The sequence below is a fragment of the Sinocyclocheilus anshuiensis genome, unplaced genomic scaffold (genome assembly GCF_001515605.1).
Source record: "Sinocyclocheilus anshuiensis isolate Anshui unplaced genomic scaffold, SAMN03320099.WGS_v1.1 scaffold411, whole genome shotgun sequence".
Taxonomy (NCBI): Eukaryota; Metazoa; Chordata; class Actinopteri; order Cypriniformes; family Cyprinidae; genus Sinocyclocheilus; species Sinocyclocheilus anshuiensis.
This window is the reverse complement of record NW_015549608.1, coordinates 528,102-541,141: the sequence shown is the minus strand read 5'-3', so window position 1 is coordinate 541,141 and position 13,040 is coordinate 528,102. Positions and strand designations below refer to the sequence as shown.

The window sequence follows — 13,040 nt, the reverse complement described above, 5'->3', positions numbered from 1 at the left end:
GATAGATAGATAGATAGATAGATAGATAGATAGATAGATAGCTTACAAATCCATAGCCTCTGGATTTCCCCGTTTGTCTGTCAGTAATGACAACAGCTTCCTCGATTTCTCCAAACACCTCAAAGTATTTCGCGAGGCTGGAGTCGGTGGTGTGATACGGAAGACCTCCGACGAAGATCTTGGTGTATGTGGTGTCCTTCTGAGAGCTGTGCATCCTCACGACGACTCAAACAGGGTCAAAGTTTCACTACGACTGCTTAAATCAAGAACAGCTTGTATTCCTGGAAGGCAGCAGTAACAGAGAGCGGATGATTTGATATGAGGTAGAAAGGACCGCAGCAAACGAGCGTGACTGTCAGGCGACAAAACTCAACATGCCATATGGTTTTGCAAGCTCTCTCACACGCGGACACAGGCCACGCCCACAGTCATCCCCGCCCCGCCCACGGTACGGTCTAACCACGCCCACATTTAGAATCTCTACCTTCCCTCAATGGTTGACCTTATTGCTTACTCACTCTCACGTGACTAATGATTACCCGTTTAATTTTATCCGTTTAAATGTCATACATATATATATACACTACCGTTCAAAAGTTTGGGATCAATAACACTTTTAATGTTTTTCAAAGAAGTCTCTTCTGCTCATCAAGGCTGCATTTATTTGATCAAAAATACAGAAAAAAACTGTAATCTTGCAAAATGTTATTACAATATAAAATAATGGTTTCTATTTTAATATATTTTAATTATAATTTATTTCTGTGATGCAAAGCTGAATTTCCATCAGCCATTACTCCAGTATAAAGTGTCACATGATCCTTAAGAAATCATTCTAATATGCTGATTTATTATTAGAATTATCTGCTGCCAAATATTTTTTTGGAAACTGCGATACTTTTTTCAGGATTCTTTGATGAATAAAAAGTTAAAAAGAACAGCATTTATTCAAAATATAAATATTTTCTAACAGTATAAATATTTGCTATCACTTCTTATCAATTTAACACATCCTTGCTGAGTAAAAGTTTTAATTTCTTTCAAAAAAAGAAAGAATAAAAATTTACTGACCCCAAACTTTTGAACTGTAGTGTATATTGTTACAAAAGATTTCTATTTTAAATGAATGCTCGTCTTTTTAACTTTTGGATAATAAATGTTTCTTGATCAGCAAATCAGCATATTAGAATGATTTCTGAAGGATCATGTGACACTGAAGACTGGAGTAACGATGCTGAAAATACAGCTTTGATCACAGAAATAAATTACAGTTTAACAGATATTCACATAGAAAACAGTTATTTTAAACAGTAAAAATATTTCACAATATTACTGCTTTTGCTGTATTTTGGATCAAATAAATGCAGGCTTGGTGAGCAGAAGAGCATTCTTTAAAATAAACATAAAAAATCTTACAGTTCAGAAGTTTTTGACTGGTAGTAGTGTATGTCCGAATACACAGTACCACGTAAAAGATTAGGCATAAATTACCCGGATGACCTACTGCCTCCAGCGTAATTCTGACTTGTGCATATGATGGACACTTTACAATCCCATGAGGCCATGGGAGAGGATTTAGTAGGTCACGTGACAATGACAAGGCGAATGTAGTATGTCCAGATTACATTCATATTAGAACATACTCTTTTTGTTATCGTGAAGTAATTACTAATTCAAAGAAGTACCTACGATTTCAGATGCAGCCCTATAACTCAACATGATAATGTAGGTCAAAGGTCAGACTCAGGGTAGACAACCTACTTCTGGGGAAGATATGAAATCAGCCAATCAATCAAACATAAGGTCAGTGCAACGCACTCGTCAAAATGCACATATTGTAGTCACTTCCTTCATTTATTAAGACACTTTGCTTTAAAAAAATGTTGCACTGAATTTGTCTAAATCTGAGTACTAATGAACTGTATTCAGGGTGTGCAGTTTTTCTAGTGATTATCAGTGAAGAAGAAAAAAGATAATCAATGAATAATTGCATGCTTGATGATTAGTCTTTAAATGTAAAAAAAATTCAGCAACAAATGCAAATAAACATTGTTTATGCTTTAGTACAATTATTATATTACCTATAACATGATAAATGAGTAGTTCACCCAAATTTTTATGAGCAAACCTCTTATATCAATAGAAAAACAACCAATAAATGTCATACAAAGGAAGAAAACACACACAAAAGCGTTTGTAAACGTTCTGTATTCTACAACATCTTTGTACCAACATCTGCAGAGATACAATATAAATACAATTCTGTACATTTTATAATATTGTAAATACTATGTTCATACATTTTATGTACAGCTCCTTGTCAAGGAGAGCAGCTTTGTTTTCTTTTAAGTAAGGTCTTGGGTTTTCATTTTACCGTCTCCATTGACAGCAATAGTATTCACTTCTTATGAGATCCACAGTTCTTCAGGTAAAACAGAGCAATAATAACAGCACCGGTCATGGCCGGTCACTAAACATACTAGCATTATTCAGGCTATCTCCCATTCCCCGATATTGCCCATCTCCCATTTATACCTATAAAAACATTAATATTGGCTTTAGTATCACAAACTAATCAAAATACTACTCAACAGTCAAACACACATGGATTTAAATGCTCGAAAGCTTCTTTATTAGGCGGGTGAACCTAGAAGTCGACTATCTAAAAAGACCCCATTCATGAACAGGGCTTGTGTCAGTACTTTAGGGCATTTCTGGTCTATAGCCGATACGAAGTAGACCAGGATATCTGTGTTTTGCAAAAATGCTCCCTACCGGCAAGGCTCTGATAAAGAAAACAAGGTGCTCTCCACATCAGGGGTGACCTCACTTCCGTCAACCTCCTGAGAAGCGTCAAATCAGTATCTGAGAATGCGTAAAAGTCTGTGCATTACGTAACTTAATGTGCATCCAGGATAAGTTACTCCAGTGCGAGTGTTCAGACAGCTCTGTTAACAGAAATATTGGCAGTCCTTCAACAGTTACAGTACTCAACAAGCCAGTAACGCAACAGAGTACGAGCAACTGGCTTGCCATCCAATCAAAATACTATTAAATCTAAAACAAAATTGACCACAATTTTGAAGTTCTGATGGGCATGTGGCCTTTCAACCAGAAATATGGCACTTAGCACATTAGCATAAATCGGTCGAACACATATTAAAGTACACAAGCATAAAACACGTCGCCAAAGTATTCTACATTAGAAGTTTGAACAGCAGATTTGAAAGGCTATGTCTTTGGTAATACCTGATATAATCACGCAAACAAAATGGTCATAAACAGTAGTACACTCTTACCTTGAACAGACATCCAAATCTCAAACTCACTTAAAGTATAGTAGAGTTAGGCATCATTCGATTAATACATTTAGTCATATAAGAAGTGGTAACCAATTAACCAAGATGGATGTAAGTATTACAGCTATACATGATATATAAAACGTGTTTGTGCAACTGTGCAACTCTCGACATTCAAAGACGATACTGAAATAGGCCTATAACTTCAACACAAGACACACAGGTTGGGTTTATTGCCATGGAATCAGAGGAACCAACAAATCTCTAACGTGATGAACAAATCAGAAGGATGGATTCTGTTAGCACTTGGTTTGTCCAGGCGGTCGCTGGTGCTGGTGCCGAAGAGATCGTCTACAAACCATTGGGTAAATGTCCTGCTCCTACTGAAGCACAGGTTGAGGTTCAGTGTCTATGGACGGAGGTCCTCGAGTCAAACAGGATGGCTTCACGAAGACACCATGACCTGTGGCACACCGGAAGTACACCCTTCCCTGGACTGTACCATTGTGCTTGCCTATGGAAGGACGAGAAAGGTCTAAGGTTACAAGGAGTTGAGATGGGATTCAGCGTCAAAGAGCAAGACAGGGAAAAGCTCACTTACCTACAGCAAGGTCCAGCTCTACTCCAACCCAGATGCCTTTGGCAAACTCTACCCCTCCAACATAATGCACCGTCCCACTCCTTTTGCCCACCCAAACTTGCTCACCGGGGGCCATCCAGTCCGGCAACTGAGCAACTGGTCCGTTCTCGTCCTCGCTAGAGTCCACCGAAGGTTCTACATCTGCAAAGGACTCGAGTCCTTGACTTTTTTCCAGCTGTGGGTTGGCGTAAGGTGCTGGGACACTGGGAGACTCTTTCCCATTGTGGAGATGGCACTGGGGCAGGGGATCAATGCCTTGGGGAATCGATTCCGCCTTCCATCCAATGTTACCACGGTTGTCTTCTCCTATGCTATCATCTACACCCTTAAAGTTTGGGGGAATTGATTCCGCCTTCCATCCAATGTTACCAAGGTTGTCTTCTCCTATGCTATCATCTACACCCTTAAAATTTGGGGGAATCGATTCTGCCTTCCATCCAATGTTACCACGGTTGTCTTCTCCTATGCTATCATCTACACCCTTAAATTTTGGAGGAATCGATTCCGCCTTCCATCCAATGTTACCAAGGTTGTCTTCTCCTATGCTATCATCTACACCCTTAAAGTTTGGGGGAATCGATTCCGCCTTCCATCTGATGTTACCAAGGTCTTCTTTCCCTACACCATCATCTGCACCCTTAAAGTCCGTGAATTCTTGACTGACGCTCAGGATACATTTGCGGGGAAGCCGAGGGGAACAGTCCCGGTCAGTGCAGTGATGGGAACAGGGCTGAGTGGGAACGGTTTGGGCTGGACAAGATCCCAAGGCACTTCTGGAAGGATGCAACCCTCTTCCGTGCAGTGCTTCCTGAGGGTCTGCAGGTTCTCTGCTGTTGAGCTGGTCACAACTATCACTACCGCTGAGGAGCACGTCGGACAGCGTGGCGTTCGAGGCACTATGGGAGAAGTAGCCGCTCGTGCATGAGCTGGCCGTGGGACTACGGGACACTTCTTTTTCCACAGCCTGTGTCCCTGTTAACTCTCCGATCCCCAGCGCCATTTCTCCCTGCACACATATGGCCCCATCTTGGGTCTCAAGGCTGGCATTGTACACCTCAAAGTTGGCAAAATCCTCTGGGATGTAAGGCTTGAAGTTTTGGAGCTCCAGAGACCCGAGGCCTGGATCGTTGGAACGGGTGAAGGCTGAATCCATGTCAGGATCCTCCTCCTCTGAATCCTGATAAATCATCGATGACCAAACAGGAAACAAACAGCAAAGCAGTGATCAGGAGGGACTCTACCGCCCCCTTGTAAAGAAATCCTGAAGCACATCTGCTACTGTATTCGGTCTTTTTGTCTACAACAGGGGATCGATACCGGATACATCCAGTGTTGAATCATTTCAGTCGTCTACACTGGAAGCATCAAAGCAATATGTCATCTAAGAATTTAGATTTTACAATATTTTATACACACACACACACACCGATGAGCCATTACATTACGACCACCCCCAGCCTAGAGCAATGACCACAACTGGCAACCGAATGGTGCCACAGATGCGGTTCACAGAGCAGTATATATACCACCTGAGTACTGGCTTTCGGTCAGTAGAGTGTTCGGTGTCAGAATGAGAAAAGCTGCCAATTTATTGGTGTTTGATAACAAACAAATTGTGAGGGCACAGCGCCTCAGAACTTCGATCTGGAAAAACGACACGCTTGTAGTGCGTCATCGCTTCAGCCTTCTGCGTATGGGCCTGTGTAGCCGACCACCTGGCCTGATCCCCATGCTAACTGCACGCCATCGCCAACAAAGCATGAAATGGACCATCGAGATTGGACCATGGATAATTGGAAGAAAGTGGCTTGGTCTGATGAATCAAGATTCCTGGTGCATCATGTTGACGGCCGATCGCAGACTCACCGATTATCAACAGGGGCTATGGCACCTGGATGCACTGTTGGGTGAACACAGGCCGGTTATGCTGTGGGTCATGTTTTCTTGGGACACTTTAGGCCCCTTTACCAGCAGGATAATGCGCCATGCCACACTGCCAGAATCGTCAAGGAGTGGTTCGAGGAACATGATGGTGAATTTCTGTTAATGCCTTGGCTCCAAATTCACCTGACATGAACTCAATCAAAAAGCGGGTTCGCGCTACATCACCACCACCACCCCACAATGTACGGGAACTGGACATGCTGTTGACATTATGGTACCAGATACCCCAGGAGACCTATAGCCACCTCATCGAATCATTGCCTTGATGCATTGCTGCTGTTTTGTGGGCTAAAGGAGGTCCTACAGATTATTAGATAGGTGGTCATAATGTAATGGCTCATCGGTGTGTGTGTGTGTGTGTGTGTGTGTATATATATATATATGTTAGAATTATTTAAAATTTAAATAATTTCAAAAATTATATAAACGTAAATGAATTTAAAGTTAGATAATATAATCAATGAATTCATAACAATCACTTAACACATATGATACATGTGTAAGTAAAATTATTTTATTTCAGAAATATAGGGAACATAAGTGGCTGGATTAGCTTTCCAGTGCAGACAACTCTACTGAATATAAAAGTAGTGATAATTAATTTGCTTTGTAACTAACAGTGTGATATGTGAAGTGCTGCAGTAGTGAGTTAAACACAAGCTGAGGGATTCATGCAGTTACTCATCATTCACATGAGGGTGATGGGATACAATGAGATGCAAATGGTGCCGAGATGATGATGACGACGATGGGGCAGCATCATCAGTTTTAAAAGGGATGCAATGCATAAATTTAACCCTCCTGGACAATTGTTTGTACATGAATGTAATGAATTTGGTTCTAAGAAGAAATATTTTGAGTTATTTTCAAGCTAATACCAAGGAATTCAAGTGGGATGCTGTCAGTTACTTGTCAATAACTGCAATAATAATGCAAAAATTCTCAATTTTATTTTTTTTTAATTCTTTGAAGTTCTTTAAAAAAGTATTTTGTAGTATGTTTTATTATTATTTATATATGTTTTATTAAAATATGCTGAACAACTTCTCTGTAAATAATGATTAAGATATGAAAACCCACATATATTCAAGGTGTAAGGAAAATATTTTATTACTTTTTACTGTTATGCAATGTTTTAGATTTAAAATTAAATAACATTTTTAAAATTAAAAAGGTATATTATAAAAGAAATATACAACATAATGGACAGGTTAAAAATGATTTTCTGTGGTAATCGACAGTTTCAAGAGGGCCCTTCCTAGTAGTATTAACTAGTATGCGACATGCATGTGTTGACTTACAGCAGCGTGCGGCCGCGTGTGAGTGAGATCAGTGCTCAGTCTGGGCTGTCTGTGATTGGCCGAGCTGCTGATGATGTCACTGGTGCCACGGCCCTCGCTCTGAGCCCTGGGTCTGGACCAGGGTCCGCCGGGGTCCACAAACCAACGCATGCTCTGCAATCAGGGCACAACAGCACACTTCACACGAGCCATGCAGCACAGCCAACAGGTGAGTGCACATGCACACAGCCACAGATTCAGCGCTTTTAAAGGAATAGTTAGCACAAAAACTCATGTTCATGTTGTTCTGACATTCCTCGTATTATTTTCTTCTTTCTTCACTGAACACAAAATTAGATGTTTTGTACAACATCAGAGCTGCTCTTTTACATACAATGCTACAAAGTATACTTTTTAAATAATACTTTGAATTAGCTTTTGTTTTTACATTTTCTGTTTTCATTTTAATTTTAGCTTCATTTTTAAGTTTAATTTTAGTAATATTTTTATGTGCTGTTATCATTTTTATTAGTTAAAAAAAAAAAAATTTATATTTGTGTTTAATTTATTTTTAGTTCAGTTTTAATTTATTTCCAGGTAGTAATTTTAATTCTTCAAATTAAACTAAACGAAAATTAGAAACATTGCCTAGGTATCTAACTGAATAAGTTTTTCAGCTAATATATATATATATTTAAAGTTTGAATAATAGTTTTAGTTTTAATGAAGGATAATAACCTTGACAAAAATTACAGAAAAGTGTCAAAACAGTAGTATATATATATCATTCAAAATTTTGATGTAATTTCATATAATTGTTTAACTATATAATTTTATTTTTAGGGTTATTATCATTCATTAAAACTAAAACTATTATTAAAATGACAAAATGGAAATAAATGAAAACTAAAACGGAGCTAAAACAAAAAATTTATTAAACCTAAATATAGTTATAAAAACTATAATAGTACATAAATGACTTGTCAATAACTGCAATGATATATATATATATATATATATATATATAAAATACTTTCGTTTTATTTAAATATTCTTAACTTCTTTGTAAATAATAATGTAATTAAAATATGAAAACCCAAATGTATTTAAGGTATAAGGAAAATATTTTATTACTTTTTACATGATGGCTATATAACATTTTAGACTTATTAAATCAAAATGTAATCAAAATGTTAAATAAAGTGAATGAAAAAATTTGTAGGTAAACTATTCCTTTAAACTCGTACTTCCGGTTAACAGGTTCAGCATCATGTAGAGGTCAGTCTGAATAAATCTGTGGCTGTATAAATGAACAGGCTTGAGGGACTGATGCATGCTGGGAACAGGGTCCAAAATTAACTAATATGGGGAGAATTTACAAGCAAAAAGAAAAGAAAAAAGTTCACAAACAATGAATATTCCTCACTGAAAATAATTTGTTGCTTTTTTAAAAATTGGAATAATATATTTTTGTTATCATATTTACATTTGGGTGGTTAATTTTTCTTTCGCAAATTGTTTTATATGTCTTTGATTTAAACTGAATTAATGTCACTAGTGAGATTCAGATGAGGATACTTACAAAGCATCATCAGGATCATCTTAGAGATCCTAATGAAATTACCAGCCAATTGGTGATTTTCACTTGCATTTGGATCTTAATTTAGTGTTCATTTTGGACCCTGGCTGAAAGACAGCTTCTCTGTGGACTGAGAGACACTTAGAAACACTTTAAGACAGGGACCAGAGCCTGAATCATTGTCAGATCATAAAATATGTGAGAATATGGAGGGTGGAAACACAATATGAATGGTATATGAGACACATAATGGGAACGAAGCACTGAGTGTATATGTGTGTGTGTGTGTGTGAGGGAGAGTCTCTGTGAGTGTCTCTGTGTGTGTGTGTGAGTGAGTGTGTTTGTGTGTGTGTGAGGGAGGGAGAGTCTCTGTGAGTGTCTCTGTGTGTGTGTGTGAGTGAGTGTGTTTGTGTGTGTGTGAGGGAGGGAGAGTCTCTGTGAGTGTCTCTGTGTGTGTGTGTGAGTGAGTGTGTTTGAGGAACTTGGGCGGTTGAGGAGACAGAACCTTAAACGGACTGGAGTTGAAGAACGTTGGACTCTCTGGTACCGATCCTGAGGAGAACGTTTGCATCCAATGATGCATAAAGATGTTTAAAGGCGCTATAAACAAAAACTGAAAAGGTCTGTATTTATTCATATATAATTATCTATTTTTAATTATAAATTTTTATTTTATTTTTAGAAGTGTTGAAAAGTTACATGTACCATTTACTACTAATATCTATAATATATATATATATATTCACTATTTTCTTTTATTTTTAAGTCTTGAAAAGTTAAATGCACTATTTACTACTAACAATAACTTTTTTTTAATTATCACAAATTATTGCATTTTTTTTATTTAGAAGTGTTGAATTTTTTACAACAACAACTATTATTATTATTTTAATTAAATTGTTTAGTTATAATCTTTAATATTGTTTTAACTACAGTAATGTTCTTTTTTTTTTAGAATGCTTGCTTTAAAAAAAACATCTTTGTCTTTCAAATCCTCCCAGCAAAAAGATAAGTTCACCATCATACATTAATTTACCCTGATTTTCTTTGTTTTTGACAGGCGTGTCTTTTGCGAGAGGACTGTTGAGTGAAGCTTCATTTACGTTGGATTCTGTGACATCCATTGGACCATCACAGTGAGTCTGTGGAAATAAAGTCAACGTTCAGACAAAGACATTCACAACAAACACACCGTCTGTAGTGTTCACTAACCTTTACGTCCTCATCCTCACATCCAGTCCCGTCCGGTTTACAACAAGAGCTCTAAACAAATATATATTACTGTTCTGTTACACAATGGACAGTCTTTTGTTTCTATACACAAGTCAATAGTAGATCTGGTCTTACGTGCTGGACATTGGGCGTGCTGAGACTGCGCCGTATGTGTCTGCCTTTAGCGGAGAGAGCTTCCTTCACCGTCACGGCCTGAATGAACCCACAATTACACACTAAACTCTAGAGATCAACCGATAATCGGTTTGACTGATATTGTTTCCTGATATCTAAGCATTTTTTCATAATCGGATATTGGTTTTGTAATATTGGATCCACCGATAAATGCCGCCATCTTGTGGTCGTTTTGAGATTTAAGGAAAAGATTTCAGATAAGGTAATCGTTATCGGTTAGAAAAAATAATATAAATATTGGTCAATCTCTACTAAACACTCCAGCAGAAACAGCAGATACAACAAAACAATAAATAAATATTGGTTCTACATATCGGTTATCGGCACATAAACATGCAAATAATTTGTATCGGTTATAAAAAAAAAAAAATTAAAAAAAAAACAATATTGGCAGACCTCTACTAAACTCTCCAGCAGAAACAGCAGATAAAAGTGAAACAATAACTAAATATTGGTTCTGCAAATCGGTTATAGGCCCATAAGCATGCAAATAATCTGTATCAGTATCGGTTATAAAAAACAACAACAACAATATCAGTCGATCTCTACTAAACACTACAGCAGAAACAGCAGATAGAAGTAAAACAATAAATTAGTATTGGTTTTACATATCGGTTATCGGCACATAAACATGCAAATAATTTGTATCGGTTATAAAAAAAAATCTATATCGGTAGACCTCTACTAAACTCTCCAGCAGAAACAGCAGATAAAAGTGAAACAATAAATAAATATTGGTTCTGCATATTGGTTATTGGGCACAAAACATGCAAATAATCGATATCGGTATCATTACAAAAAATCAATATTGGTTGATCTCTACTAAACACTCCAGCAGTAACAGCAGATAGTGAGAGAAATCTGTCCTAAATTGAAGCCGAACCTGCCGGAGTCTCTCCAGACACAGAATATTGTCCACCTCCAGCACTCCTCTGGTGTATTTCTCTATATACGTCTCTCCATCGAGCGTCTCCTCACTCTCTCCTCGCGCCGCCATCAAGGCCAGAGTCTCTCGCTCCTCCGGCTCCTCAGACGCCTGTTCATGAAGACAGCATGTGTGTGATCAGTGCATTCAGACAGACAAACATGAAGAGGAAACAGTGTGAAGTTTGTACCTTTGGAATGTTGGACACGATCTCATACGTCACTCCACAGGAGTACAGAACGTTCTTCAAAGACATCCGTCTCTTCAGGCTCTGAGTAAAACTCTACCAGACATTAGTCATGAATTTACATTAATAACATGTACATGCCAATCATACATCTCATCACAGCTCAATAAACTTCAACAAAAACTCATAAATCAATATGCCAAAACTGAAGAGGGTGGTAAAATCTTCATGTCACATTTAAAAATGAGTAAAAAAAAATAAAAATAATATATATATATAGATATATATAGATAGATAGATATATCAGTTATATATATATATATAAATATATATTTACATATATAAAATAAATAATAAAATAAAATAATTAACAACAACAATCATAAAGAATCTTGATTTTTGAGTTTTAATAAAGTCATTAAGATGAATCATGTTGCCTCCCTGTGTTTGCAGACCTGTTTGTTGTAGATGTTGACGGCGATCCTCTTGCGCAGCACCAGCTCCACAGACGCCGGGTGACTGAGCTGAACCGTGGCTTTCACGATCAGGTAGATCCGCTCGCTGGGCGCCGTGATCCGGTTCAGATGGATGGAGTCGTGGATGGACGAATCCCAGGAGCACACAGCCGACACCTGAGAGCAAGAGAAATCATCACATATGAACGCTACGAGACATAATTCATATTAATTTTATTAAATTGTATACATAATTTTTTTGTCAATAAATAAATAAATCAATAAAATAAGAAGAGCAAGAAGATTTGTATAAAGCAAATTAAGCTTATTTTAGGTCCATTGCAATTTTTTTTCAATAAAACTTTATTTTCAAGACAATTTAACATCCCAAAATCCCAAACTTTGATGAATGTAATGCATCCAGACATATTCTTTGAGTTTTTTTAGTTTTTTTGTAATTTTCATTATTCTCACTGGTTAATTTTATTAGATTAGCATTACTATATTTTTTTGTCCAAAAAAATAACTATATAATATAACAATAATAAACAATGGTATAATATTGTAATATTATAAACAATACACTCATAACAATACACAATTATTTTAGTACCATCATGAATAATTTTTCAAAGTAGGGATGCATGATATTGGATTTTTTCCGATATGCCGATATTTTTCAACTAATTTTGGTATCAAAATTATATCAATACCGATATATTTCCTTTTGTCTGGAAACAACACCAAGTCTCTCCTGTGCAGAGATTATAAACAAATGACTTTAAATTTTGGTTTGGTTTCAACAAAAACTTACTTGTTAGAATTAAATAAACAATATTGAAGTTCTTTTATAATGAGAGTACATTGAAAGCTTTGAAAATAACTATAAATCAACTATAAACCAATCGCTACTTTTTTTCAGACGGATGCAGTTGTAAATTATAATCCGTTTGAAAAAAAAAAACATTACACATTAATGAATAAATGTTTTTTTTAATTTACAAGTGTTATGTTTGTGATTTTTATTAATGTAAGCTATAGCTTCTGACCTTTAAATCAAACCATACTCGTGATTTTATGACATCAATTACTGCTTTATTTAATCAGAAGCACAATCTTAATTATATTTGTTTGTATTTTGCTTTCATTTTATTACAAGTAGGCCAACAGCGACCCCTAGAAAAATAAAACGCGTTACTGAACGGCTGCTGCTGATTCTTTTGCACACCGGAAGTTATTAGTCTTATCGGCAACACATATCGGCATAATTTTTCATATCAGGCCGATGCCGATAATTGCATTTTAAGCCATCATCCTGACATCT

The 13,040-nt window shown here is 36.8% G+C and overlaps 2 protein-coding genes across 2 annotated transcripts in view; both read right to left on the bottom strand.

The window, feature by feature from the left end:
* The window catches only part of LOC107659072 (RNA-binding protein 24-like), a 23,389-nt gene extending 22,975 nt beyond the window's left edge, over positions 1-414 (bottom strand). Inside the window, exon 1 of the mRNA XM_016447885.1 lies at positions 43-414. Coding sequence (XP_016303371.1) covers positions 43-214 — 172 coding nt within the window. The 5' untranslated portion in view covers positions 215-414. The remainder of the gene's footprint in view (positions 1-42) is intronic.
* Positions 415-2,197: 1,783 nt separating this feature from the next.
* LOC107659071 (kinesin-like protein KIF13A) overlaps positions 2,198-13,040 on the bottom strand; it is a 70,889-nt gene continuing 60,046 nt past the window's right edge. Inside the window, exons 25-34 of the mRNA XM_016447884.1 lie at positions 11,717-11,893; positions 11,265-11,357; positions 11,033-11,185; positions 10,090-10,167; positions 9,955-10,005; positions 9,779-9,884; positions 9,209-9,294; positions 7,185-7,343; positions 3,901-5,116; positions 2,198-3,813 (exon numbers count right to left, since the gene is read on the bottom strand). Coding sequence (XP_016303370.1) covers positions 3,680-3,813; positions 3,901-5,116; positions 7,185-7,343; positions 9,209-9,294; positions 9,779-9,884; positions 9,955-10,005; positions 10,090-10,167; positions 11,033-11,185; positions 11,265-11,357; positions 11,717-11,893 — 2,253 coding nt within the window. The 3' untranslated portion in view covers positions 2,198-3,679. The remainder of the gene's footprint in view (positions 3,814-3,900; positions 5,117-7,184; positions 7,344-9,208; positions 9,295-9,778; positions 9,885-9,954; positions 10,006-10,089; positions 10,168-11,032; positions 11,186-11,264; positions 11,358-11,716; positions 11,894-13,040) is intronic.